The sequence below is a fragment of the Pangasianodon hypophthalmus genome, chromosome 16 (assembly GCF_027358585.1).
Source record: "Pangasianodon hypophthalmus isolate fPanHyp1 chromosome 16, fPanHyp1.pri, whole genome shotgun sequence".
In the NCBI taxonomy this organism is placed as follows: Eukaryota; Metazoa; Chordata; class Actinopteri; order Siluriformes; family Pangasiidae; genus Pangasianodon; species Pangasianodon hypophthalmus.
Window position 1 is genome coordinate 22,148,786 of NC_069725.1, and position 13,606 is coordinate 22,162,391.

General features: G+C 39.8%; 1 protein-coding gene across 1 annotated transcript in view; it reads left to right on the forward strand.

Annotated features, from left to right (window-relative positions):
* Positions 1–13,606, forward strand: part of prdm5 (PR domain containing 5) — a 52,107-nt gene that overhangs the window by 15,229 nt on the left and 23,272 nt on the right. Inside the window, exons 9-13 of the mRNA XM_034311571.2 lie at positions 419–503; positions 619–776; positions 1,926–2,019; positions 6,298–6,458; positions 8,779–8,872. Coding sequence (XP_034167462.2) covers positions 419–503; positions 619–776; positions 1,926–2,019; positions 6,298–6,458; positions 8,779–8,872 — 592 coding nt within the window. The remainder of the gene's footprint in view (positions 1–418; positions 504–618; positions 777–1,925; positions 2,020–6,297; positions 6,459–8,778; positions 8,873–13,606) is intronic.

Sequence of the window (13,606 nt, forward strand, 5' to 3'; positions counted from 1 at the left end):
CAACACAGTTAGCACTGCATGACTCTATAGTACACAGTAGCAGAAGAGTGATGATTTATATTCTCACCATTCGGTTTCACCCAGAAAAGGATGGGTTCCCTTTTAAATCTGGTTCCTCTCAAGGTTTCTTCCTCATGATGTCTCATGGAGTTTTTCCTTGCCACCATCACCTATGCATTAGGGATAAATCTAAATCTATATCTATGTCTGGATATCTGTAAATCTGCTTAGTGACAGTGTCCATTGTTGAAAGCACTACATAAATAAAATACAATTGAATTGAACTGATTGGATTGTGTCACAGTTTGAAAAGTTGCAGAGAAAAAAAATAACGTATTCAGAAATACTCAGCGTGTAGATTAGCTTAGTGCGTATGTGAGCGAATAAATTACGTCCTTGAATTATATCCCACCTTCAGATCCATGAGATATTCGACTGTCCTGCGTGTGACAAGAAGTTCATCTCAACCAATCAGCTGAAGCGCCATATGATCACACATTCAGGTATGTTAAAACAAAAAAGGAGAGGAAAGACTCCAGTGGGAAAGCATCTACACTACTGCCTCTCCACATTCTGTAGAAATGTGTGTGTGTGTGTGTGTGTGTGTTTGGCCACCAGAGAAGCGACCCTACACCTGTGAGATTTGCAACCGCAGCTTCAAGCGCTTGGACCAGGTGACAGCTCATAAAATCATCCACAGCGAGGACAAACCGTACAAGTGCAAGCTGTGCTGGAAAGAATTCGCTCACCGCAATGTCTACAAGAACCACAAGAAGGTGTGTGTGTATCTGTGTGTGTGTGTGTGTCTGTGTCTCTGTGTCTGTGTGTCCAGGGTGACCATCCACGGTGAATTCCCTCCTCACACCCAGAATTCCCTGAATAAGCTCCGGCTCCACCATGACCCTGACTAGGATAAAGAGCTTACTGAAGATGATGAATGAATGAATCACTAAGCCTGACACTATTATTACAGAATCGCCTGAGCATAATTAGTTGAGCTGATTGGGATTACTCGATAGATTCCGTATCATTACAGTACTGTGGAAAAGTCTTGGTACTCTACATGTCTATCTTTTTCTTTAGCATATTAGCATATCAGTAGAAAATAGTAAAAAATTATACTTTTTTTAGACATTTCTGATAAAAACCTCATCAAGGCTGTTTGAGACAGAACTCCAAGAAGCCTGGAACAGTCTACCCAAAACATAAAATTCAGCATGACATATTGTGGCTACATCAAACTGTCAGGCAGTGGCATTGGATTTAATACTGCTTCTCGCTGGAGCCGATATCACGCAAGAAAAATGGGCTAAAGTCCAAGGTCAGAATTGCGCATAACCGAGTTTAGGCAAACTCCACCCCACATGTGTAACTCTCGCACAGCTTCTGAATCTGTAGTTATGTCTGAAGTTCTGGTATTAAATCCTCAATATGCACGTATAACTCAGCTCTGAATACTGCTCAGATACAGGCTGAGGAAGAGATGCTGAAACAAATAGAAGATGAGGGAGGAAGAAAGATGGAGGCAGTATAACCAGACAGACAGATTGTTGGTGAAATAAGGAGCCGTAAGCCTCTTATCTTAATGGAGATCATCAGTCCAATCAGCCACTGTGGAGCCCAAGCCAAAACCGCAGCCAAGCCCTGACCCCTGCTGAGCCCTAATGACCTTCGACCTTTACTCCTGTGGATAGTGTCAACCCCAAAACCGCACACAGCTCAGAGTTCACAGAAAGAGAGAGATAGTGAGAGATATGTCTGTTAATCTATTAGCAGTGCAATTATTATTATTAGGGGTCCAAGCACTTGAAATAATTTTTAGTACATCTTTATTACTGTGGTATTAGTAGTTGTTCTCTCACTCTCTCTTTTTTATAGTCTCTCTCTCACATTCTTTCTCTCCTTCTCTCTCTCTGTTCCTTCAGACACACTCAGAGGAGAGGCCATTTCAGTGTGAGGAGTGTAAGGCTCTGTTCCGGACACCGTTCTCCCTCCAGCGGCATCTCCTCATCCACAACAGTGAGATATGCATTATCATACTGTGTGTTCGTGTGTTCTCAGAACATCACTGCATCGGTTTGCCCTCTCAACATGTCTGCACATTTAGTGTTCATGCTAACGTCAGCTTTCAGTCTCACCCATCAGCAGGATAATGAATGTTATTTGGTTTGATAATATAAGCACTAGACACCATCACTAAACACATATCACGTGGTAATACAGAACAGTGCTGATGTAATCCAACACTCGCTTGAGTGCTAATGGATCAGTCAAGTGCTAATGTCACAGATTCAATATAGGGCGTGTTTAAACTGCAGGAACCTTTCCAGAAACTCATGACCTGCTTCAGAAACTGCATAACACCGAGCAATAACAAATCCATTGTTGTTGTTTGTATTGCTAGGTGACTCATACTGTAACTAAGTACCTGTGTTAAACTTCTTACCCTTCTTTACTTAAGGGTATTGCTATAAACAGTGAAGACCGTTTGTTGGCCAAAGGCCATCATCACTTGAGTCAGACGGCTGCCATTTTGAACAAAACACACTATGGCTGTGTCATAAATTACATATTACCATACCAGGTACAATATTAAAAGAGTATGCTAAAAATAAGAACGATAGAGTGCATTTTGACACATAGCCTAGCTAGCTAAAATCTCACTAGCAGTACAGCAAAGCGATCTTCAGTAGCAATGTAGCGGTTGTCTGGCAACGATTCTTTCTCTTTTCAAATGTACACAGCAATATCACTGTTTTATCATACAAATTTAAAACTAGGCCTTATTCCAAATGGCTACCTATTCACTGTTAATGCTCATTACATAGGGTGTAGCAAGATGCCATTTTGGTGCTCAGTAGAACATTGTTTGGGATTTGTGAAAACACTGTTGCTAAGCAACTGGGAAATACAGATGCCAAGGTTAACAATGTGGCTAGCTAGCATATATTTGTTAAGTCTTTTATACAGTGTAAAGATACAGTGATGGTGGAAACATGATGATATCAACATTCACCTCAGATATACTGGTAAATTATTAAGAAATGGGTTTTTCTAACTAAACTCACACTGTAATTACACTTAGCATTGACTGCTAAAGGTACAGTGATAGTGGAAATGAGATGAAATGATCAGAAATATCAACATTTACCTCAGATATGTTTGTAAATTATTAAGAAAATACTTTTTATGATGAAAATCACACTGTAATTACACTTAGCATTCACCGCTAAAGGTACAGTGATAGTGGAAATGAGATGAAATTATCAGGAATATCAACATTTACCTCAGATATGTTTGTAAATTATTAAGAAAATACTTTTTATGATGAAAATCACACTGTAATTACAGTTAGCATTGACTGCTAAAGGTACAGTGATAGAGGAAACAAGAATGGTTAAGAATGGTGAAATGGTAAAGAAAGCCTTTACATGTTTAAAATCACAACATAATTATACACAGCATTTAATGCTAACGGTGCAGGGATAGTGGAAACATGGTAAAATTGTCATGAATATCAACATTTACCTCAGGTATGTTGGAAAATTGTTAAGAAAATTCTTTTAACGATTAAAATCTCACTATAATTACACTTAGCACTGACTGTTAGAGGTACAGTGATGGTGGAAACATGAAGGAATTGTCAGGAATATCAATAGTTACCTCTGATTCACCTCAGAAAAGACATTTTCTGGTGAAAAAGTTAGCACTGACCGCTGAATGAACTTCGAGAAACATCATTTCATCAACTCAAAACTTGAAGAAAAATAGGCAAATATAGATCGTACTCTTCAAACCCCACTTTGTCTTCCATTTAAGTCATAAGTGTGTGTGTTTGTGTGTGTGTGAGTGAGTGAGGGGAGCCGCCAGGACGGAGCTGCCCTCTGCTCCCCCCCAGTCTAGACCGATGACACCGAGATTATAGAGCCACAGGCATTTCCTGCTGTCCTCCCGGGGGCTGATGGCTGCGCCCCCCGGCCCTGCAGGACTCCGCCTGCGATGGTCTTCTCCATCTCACACACACACACACACACAGAGGGAGGGAGGATGGGAAACAACTATAAGTATTTCATGACTGTAGCAAAGATCTGTGCTCTCTGAATGTGTGTGTGTATGTGTGTGTGGAGATGATGCACACACTCCTGACTGTGAGAAAATACAACAACTTGGTGTTTTTTCCCTAAAAAAATTGAATGAAACATTTTTCACACCTTTAACAAGTTCAGCTGGCTGACTGGGGTTAGTCACTTTATCTATACCTTGTGTGTGTGTGTGTGTGTGTGTGTGTGTGTGTGTGGTGTGTGTTTCCTCAGCAAATTCAACATTCAAATTGCTGACACAATTGACAAGGATATCACTGATGTAATTACAGCAGACATATACAATAGTGCTAGATCTGTCTAACAATTTCCATTCTCATAATCACCTCAAAATATTTGTGTTTAAATGAAAATGATTTACGCTAACAGATTTAGCCTTTTATTTTGTACACAGTTAAGTACACTTTTCCCTGTGGCACCTACGTAGGTTGTTTTAAGAGAAATCAGTTTTAAAAGTACTGTTTTCTGGAATATAAGAAGTTTTTTTTTTCAGTTCAGTTGATTTTTTTTTATTTAGCAGTAGACATCATCATAAAGCAGCTTTACAGAAATCCGAATGTAGATTTAGATTCCTACTGAGCAAGCCAGAGGTGACAGTGGTGAGGAAAAACTTCCTGAGCCTTCTGGAGAATGTGTGATAGATTTTGGAAGGGAGTTTTTCACAGGCTGCGATGCATGGATAGGTTTTAATAAGAAAGCATGAACATCTGAGCGTTGTCCAAGACGTAACCATGACAACAGTAATATAGTGGCATGTAGTATGTAGAGATGAGGAACAAGAGCGTTAGCCTTATTATAAGACGCTAGATTTTGTCAGGATTTTCAGTAACGTGCATAAAGCTTGTGTTTTTAAATGCTGATAAGTAGCCTTTAAATATATACTGCAATAAATATATTGACTTTTTTCTCTAACGTATTGTCTGGAAAATATGGTATATATTTTAATGCTTAAGGTTTAAAAATACATGCCGTTACTTGGATATTATATTACACGTGCATTTAAGGGCCTCTCGTACACCCCGGTTCAGTGGCGTGAGTAACTGCCTGAGCGATTCCTTTTATTCTTCCTGATTAGTTAACTGGATCCTTGATGAAGAAAACGTTCCTTTTAAAAAGCGATGAGTGACACAAATAGCCGAGACCCTGCGCAACAGTAATAAGTGATTCAAGATGCTTTTTATTTCTGTTCACAAAAATGTCCCGCTGCACGATTCGGGCCATTTGGAGTCTGCTCCAAACCCTAAAGAGCGTGATGAATGTAGGAAACACTTTCACATTGAACAGATTGCGAGGCGGCATTTCTTTCTGTGGTAGCGGTTAAGAGACTGTGCCAGTAAGCAGAAGGTTGTGAGGTCAAATCTCAGGAGTGCTCGAAGTAGAATTTTAACTTTCAGCTTGCAAATTCAGACAATTTGAGTTGTATGAAAAGATACAAATTAGGGTTGGGGCTGGGTTAGGGATTGTGTACTAATTTCTCGAGAGCTAAATGTAGCCCCAGTTAGATTAAAAGTTCTGCCATATAATTAAAGATACGTTTTTTATTGAAAGTTGTATGGTATTGTCTTAAGTCTTATTTAAAACTGACCATATTTGCCTTTCCATATCATGCTCAATGCAGCTATAGGCTATTCCTAGAAGCACTATATGGGGAAATGAGCCAGGCTCTGGAATAGTATTTGCTGCATTTTTTATTGTTTGTAACCCAAAGCAGAGTTTTAGCAGACACACAGACGTGTTTTTTTCCACCGTCCATATTTTTGTGGAACGTTTCCATTATATTGTGGCGTTCTATAAAATTGAAGCGAGGGGGAAGCAGGCTTTTGAAGGGGAGCCTTTAAGTCACTGTGGCTTCATGAAAGAATTGCATGGACCCTTTACTTCAGTCTTATTTGTTGGCCACCCCATTTTTCTTTCTTGTTTTTTCCTCCCCGCCCTTTACCATAGACATGAGTGCAGACGCCCGTGTCCTTCAGCGTGAAAAATAGCTCGGGGAGAATAATAGAACAATTTCCAAAGCTAGACAGACACTTTGGGCAGCAAAGTGGCTTCCACAAAGCTGTCGGGACACAAAAATGGCAGTGGTGGAAGAAGCTTTCACGAGCAGGACAAAAGCAGCCTCGCGCCCTTTGTGCAGGAAGAAGAGGAAATTGTTCCTTCTTCGCGGACGTCTCATGTCTCGTCTGTTCTTTCCGTCCAGGTGAGAGGACGTTCAAGTGCGACCAGTGCGACGCCACGTTTAAGCGCAAGGACACGCTGAACGTACACATACAGGTGGTACATGATGGACATAAGAAGTACAAGTGTGACCTGTGTGAGAAAGCCTTCGTCACTCCCTCCGTCCTCAAGAGCCACAAGAAGGTACCGTGTGTCCCAAATCTGTGAATATGCGGTTTCATTTTATTTGCAGGCTTCATAAGGACTTTCAGTGCATTTTAGTATACCGCATAAGATGATGTGAACAGCTTGGTCTCTTGGTCTAAGAGAAAACAGGCTTCTTATAGCACAGCCCTGTTGAATTCTTTATTCTGATTGGTCAGACGGGGTTAAGTAGCATCCTATAACAGCAGCTCTGACAGTACATCCAGCATGTTTATATTATTGCACTTGTTTTAATATTTATTGTTTCTACTGTAACGGCTCATTTGCAGGGAATTGTATGGCAGACGTGCAACATAATCCGAGTCAGATTTGAAAATTGTTGTTATTTAACAAAGAAATATATATAGTTGTTGACATGGTGAAGCTTTTGTTCTATTCAGAGACGTTCATTTAACATTTAAGGAAGGAGTCTCCAGTGTCAGCGATTTTGTAAAAGTAATTTTTCCACCACAGGAAATGCTTCAACATTAATTGTAACTGTAAGTGGATAAAAAACACAACGTCATTCATTAATGAATTAAGAGTTGTCATTTTTGGCAAATTGCTGTGTTTTAAAAGAAACAGAACACTTGCTGTTATTGGACGTCAGTATAAATAACTCCGCTTTGTGCCGTCGTTGATTTTTTTCCCTATAACATCACATCTATAAGTGTTGCGTAACACACTCATTAGTACTGAATAACAGAATTTATAGAGCATATGTCAGTTTTTCCAAGATTACATCAGATGTTTTATAAATGGCCTTCGATTGACGTAAGGGAACGTGTATATGAACGTGTATGTGTATATATATATATATATATATATATATATATATGTATATATATGTATATAGATGAATAATGAAATCATTGTACATTGTACACAGTGATCTGTCTTTAGTCTGTACAATGAAAAAGTGAACATTTGAACAAAGTGCAGATGAAATAGTATTGATTTTGATAGTATATAGTCACATTTCTCAGCCTTGGCTTACCTCTAAACCTGTAAACTTTTACATTTATATTATATAAATTTGTGAAAAATGTTCTTGTTTTATACCTTTTTTAACAGTGTAAATGTTTCTGTTAAACTCTACAGTCCTGTGCATTCATTGGCCAGTAAACCTGCCAATCAGAGCTCAGCATTACTCCAGCACAGAGGGTTTATGTCTCCTGCTCTCGAAGCACCGGATGGTTTTTGTTTGATTTTTGTCAGGAACGTTTCGGATTTTTATCTTAGTCTAGAACAACTGTCATTTTTTCATTTAAGCCTGTGTTTAATATACCCTCTCACACTGAGTGAATTCTGACAGCAGGTCCGTTAGTCGGGATTCCTGTCGTCTCCTGTCAGCCGAACTCAGACCAAAAGGCACCGGTACATCAGCGCCGTAGAGCTTTCAAAGCCTCAGAGCGAACGTAGAGATTAAAAGCACTGAGCTTTGACAGCTTGTGATCAGATTTGAGATCTATTGGGGGGGTATACTTTTATAAGCAACACACACACACACACACACACACATACCTTTTCCTTATATGTCGCTTGTTTCTCTCTTTCTGTCACTCATAAAGTCAGAGTATGAATGGCCAGTTTGAGACTTCACTATTCATTAAGTCCATCTCCCTCCATCATACCCCCAATAAAACCATCTCAAGCACCTCACACACACTCATGTGCAGACCCAAACACACACACGTCTAGCACATTGCTATGTGTACACTCTGCTGAAGTGTTGTTTATGACACAGAGAGAAGCTGAGCCTTTTAGCCCGACTACTTAAAACTGTTAATAACACACACAGCGTCTCATACGCGCTCTCACTGCCAGCTTACCGCGTGTGGGTGTGATCTCTTAATAACAGACACGGTACAGTCTCACACACATACTACATGTTTTACCGATGGCAGCAATGAGGCACCAATGAGAAACAAAGATTACAGAAGACCATGTTGGAGAAATAAGAAAGAGAAGGAAAAGGTATTAACTGGCTTAGATTCAAGGACATAGATATTCAGAGGTGATGTATAGCTTGTGTTAGTGTTTCTATACCAGTGAGAACAGGCTGAGGGGGTGAACGAGGGATGTGTGGGAGAGAGAAAATGAAAACAAGGAAGAGGGGATAAGGAGTGGGAACGGAACTGTGTGGATAAGTGGAGGAAGGGAGCAGCAACGGTGAACGAATCATGCATTTATTAGTTAGACTATGGGGCATGTAAAAGCTGCATAGTCTACATAATGCACACTCCATTTTCTAGAAGCCATGATTAGTTGTGTCCAAGGCATCTCAGATGTTCCTCTTGTTTCTGTTTTTATCTGATAGACTCACACCGGAGAGAAGGAGAAGATCTGTCCGTACTGCGGTCAGAAGTTCGCCAGCAACGGGACCCTGAGAGTGCACATTCGCAGCCATACAGGTCAGCACACACACACACACACACACACACACACACACACACATGCTCCAGCACACATGGTTTGTTCCATGTAGAGTGTCTCTTGAGACTGCAAGGTGACATCAGAGACTTCTCATCACCAGAGTTACACCAATCTTTATTTCATCTGCATTAGAATTGAGAAGAATCAGTCTAATCTAGAGAGCAAGCTTGGCTAGTTAGCTAGATAAGACTGCTAAGAGCGTTGTCTGTTATAGCCGCTTTTCCTTCATATCAGCACAAAAGGAATCCTGGTCCTCTCTTTTTTTCTGTCTTTTTTTTTTTTTAAGTTAAAGCACCCTTGTTTGGTTCTGGTAATGAAAAGCCCTTGTAATGGAAATAAAGTTTGTCTTGTTTAAAGGTGCACTAATAGAGATAAATCTCGCAGGGCGTCCATAATCAAATGAACATAGTTTTTTTTCAGTCAGGATTTGCATGTGGAAGTACGGCTCCCCCAGAGGGACACACAGAGTGCTGCTGTTCTGTGCACAGAGTGACAGGGCGTCATTACAATGGAGATCCAGACATTCCTGCGTGCTGCCATAACAACATGCTTCAGCGCAGGCCACACACACACACACACACACACACACACACACACACACACAAACACTTCCTCACCCATTTTAAATTGTGGTTTAAAATAAAAATCATATATATCATCTACAAATCCTGCTTTCCTTCCCTGTTCCACTTTTCTCCATCTCCCTTTCTCTTTCTTCACTTTTTCCCCCACCTTCTTTTTCGTCTTTGGTGTTTAGTGAGTCTTTAAACCCCCTGGTGTTCTCAACTAAAGATTTCCTACAAACACCGCACTCTTCCCACAATCCCATTATGGACAAACGTTCCAGCTGGATCTCTATCAGAGGTTTAAGGACTGAAGAATGAGCTATAGACGGACGGATGGGTTCAGGGTAGGAGGGACGGTTGACAGCCAGAACGAACGCACGGAAAGAACTCTTCATTTTCTTCCTCTCGGTTTTTCAGAATAGAGCTTGGTAATTATATGCCAGTAGTTTTTTTTTTTGAAGGCAGAAAGTTTAGTTTAGTTTAGGAAGTGAGATTTAGTTTAAAAAATGGCTCATCACTAAGAAAGTAGCGAAATATATCTATAATTTATAGGAACTTATTATCGACATGGTTCCCCTTCTTGTTTTTGTTTTCTTTCTTTCACTTGTGAGTAAATGTTACGTTTAAAAATCACTCATTCCGAGTTACCATCCTGACATTTTCTTATAACAGCACTCGAAGTGTTTTATTCCTCTTATAACACAGCAATTTGCCAATGATTAACATTTTTATTAATTAAAGAATGACACGTCATCCATTCACAGTTACGTTTAATGTTGTGGAACGTTCACAAAACATGTTAGTTCTTGTTAGCACTTGCGTTACAGCAGCTATAAACAGTTGTTCCCTCACCTTTTTTTGTTTACGTAAAAAAAAAAAAAAAAAAAAATGCAGCTGAAATGCTAAAGAAAGATTTTCCAGTGTCGGAAAACTTGAAGTTACAGCTTTACCTCTGACTGTTACAAAGCGCTGACACTAGAGACTCCATCCAAAACTCTTTCACCTTATCCACAATAACATGCCATACAGATCACCATGTAAGTCGTTACTATAGATCTATAGATACAATAACGTATTAGAACAGGCACATTAATATAAACCTGCGATTTGAATTACAGCCAGAACTGGAAAATTAATCCCCACCTTCTGACCAATCAGAATTGAGAATTTATCACAAGTTAAAACACTATAAATCTCCTATTCTGAATTTTTCTATCCAGTGCCCTTGTTTGGTGTCTTGCCACTAATTAAATTGTTATTATATAGCGCATTTAATGACACACATACACCCTTCACAGATGATGTGACGATGTATAATGAGCAGATGTGCTCATTAAATACACTCAGATTTTCCTCACTTCCTCAGAGTTTAGGTTGAGATTTAAAAACTCAGTGTGGATGCTGGGTTTGCCCGTCTGACCGCCGGAGACAGATTGCACAAGCAACATCAGACACATTCTGCTCTTTTATGGGCCTGGAGGCTCTTTGTCTGTCCACACACTAACACAACACAGCTATTATTAACACTACAGCCTTTCCCTCCTCTCACACACTCACACTCACATATAGATGCGCGTAAACACGCCTGCTATAAAAATGACAAACGACCATGGCGACGAGATGTTTGGATGCGAAGTGAGCATAGCAGGCGCGTGGGAATGCGTGCGTGCATGTGTGTGTGTGTGTGTGTGTGCGCACGTTTGTGTTTTCATTGGTTAGTGTATAGAGCCTGGCCTAAGCCGTGTTTGTAGAGATAAACAAAGAGAGGGGGATTGGAGAATGTGGTGGGAAGGGTGGGAGAGAGGGATGCACCTCAGGAGGAGAAAAGAGGTGAGAGAAAAAAAACAAGAAAGCAAAGAAAGGAGCTCTCCAACAAGGCATCCAGCAACATGACCTCTGACCCCTGCTGCCTATAAATCTGTTTCTCTAAACTCAAGCTTCCTTTCACTTTTATTAGTATCGTCCCCTTCCGTTTTCTCTGGCTAAAAACACGCAGGAGAGAGAAGTGTTTCACCCACCAGCAGTGTTTAACTCCACAGCTTAAACAGATGGCTCATATTTCTACAAATAGAGACAAACTGTTTATTTTTTTATGATAACAGCTTAATCTTTTTTTTATGGTTATGGTATTGCCACTTTATACCATAGTGTAGATAAAATCTGATAAAATTCTCAAATCTGATTGGTCAGAAGGTGTATCTAAATTAAAGCAAGACCAAAATAGTAAAGATAAATGTATAAAGAATGTTTAACATACTTTTGCATAATAGCATAAAGCACAAAATATGTGCATTTTCTCATACATTTATGAAAAACATACAGTACATAACAATGGTACATTATTATTGTCATTAAATAGAAAATTTGGGGTGGGGGTGAAAAGGGGGTGGGCAAATCATAATACTTTACATCAGATGCATAATTATGATACATTCGGAACATTAGACTATGTTCTCATTGTCTAAATCGGGCTAGTAAGCGACTGTGAGAAATCCTGTAACGCTGTGTAGGAATGTAAAACATTGATGAGTCAGTGCAGTGCATTGATGAGCAGAGGCGCCATGGCTTATTGAATAAATTTCCTTTTGCTCTTTCAAGATTTTAACCCTTTCATTCTCTGCCAAAATTTAACAAAATTGCTATAGTCCTTTCAGAAGTACAACAGGCATGACAATTTTAGGAAATTATGTAAATCCAAATTATAACGTGACTAATATTGTATGCATGTATAAACAGTGTTCAGCATATTTTTGGTCATCATATATATGTATGTATCATGAGTCATTTCAGTAGTATGAAATGACATTTTCTCTATTAAAAGCATTGGAAGTCAAAGGGTATTTGAATGTGTTGGTGGTATATTGGAAGTGTCCCAAACTTCTAACTAGTGGGTGAGCTCATTCAGCTGCAGCTCCCCAGACACCGTGGAATTAACATCCTGATTCGATCATTTTCCTTGTGGTGTTTCAAAATGTTATAACTTTCATTTCCAGTCAAAAAATAATAAGGAAATAAGACTATTACTGGAATATTTACAGTGATGAAATACAAGCATTATGAATTTCTGAAAACAAAAATGGAACTAAAAATTAGACATGTAATGTTTAAGAGATCTTTAGACCTGGGTGGCATGTTGGTAGCGTTGCCTCCTCACAGCTCCAAGGTACCTGGTTTGATCCTGAGCTTGAGTTTTGCATGTTCTCCCCGTGTTCGCGTGGGATTCCGCTGGGTTCTTAGACCTCCCAGCAGAAGGTGGATTGGCTACACTAAATTGTCCCTAGTAATGTAATGGACTGGCATCACATCCAGGGTGTATTCCCACCTCATGTCCAATGTTTCCGGGATAGGTTCCGGATCCCCCACGGCACTGTTACTGAAGATGAATAAATGAAGATCTTTCTCTGAAGGTCAGTACATGAGTATAGATAATGTGCATTCTGCTACAGTCTCATGTGCTGCTGCTTAGGATGGTTTACAATTTCACTTAATTCGTCCAGTAAGTGGATACAGCATTGCACAGCTCATGCTGCATGGTATATTCTGGTGTTTTTCCTGCTATTCTGTGTAGCCAGTGTAAGCTGTGTGGTTACCCACACTGCTGGGTGTATTCATTATCCTGTGCCATAGAACGTGTCTCATACTCTCTCACACAATTTCCCTGGGTGATCTGTCAAGCTCTTGTATTGTCTTGAATGTTGCATCATGCTCCTGGATGCCTAATAGTTCATCCCACTCTGTATGTGTATATAGAAGGATGCAAATACAAATCACTTGACTTTTCACAAATGAATATACATTAAAATAGAGAATCTTTGCATCATGTGTGTTTGTTTCTCCAAAGATAACAAGCACTGAGAAAATTAGTAAACGCCTTGAGTTGCGTCTTGAAAGTACTGAAGGCCAGCACTGACAGAATGAAGGAGTTAATCCCTGACCGTGTGTTTGATCAACTCGCAAGGAAACAGTCTACACACACCATTTATTTTCCTTAGGAAACACCCCCACTGAGAGTTTAAAGCTGACTTAATCCTGAAAGGTAACTTCTTTACCCCAAAAAGAGCTCTTCCTAATCCTATCCTTAGCCCGGATAGGGTGAGATGGTCCCTAAAGAGCTCACATGCTGGGAAACTTTACTGTCATCATGAG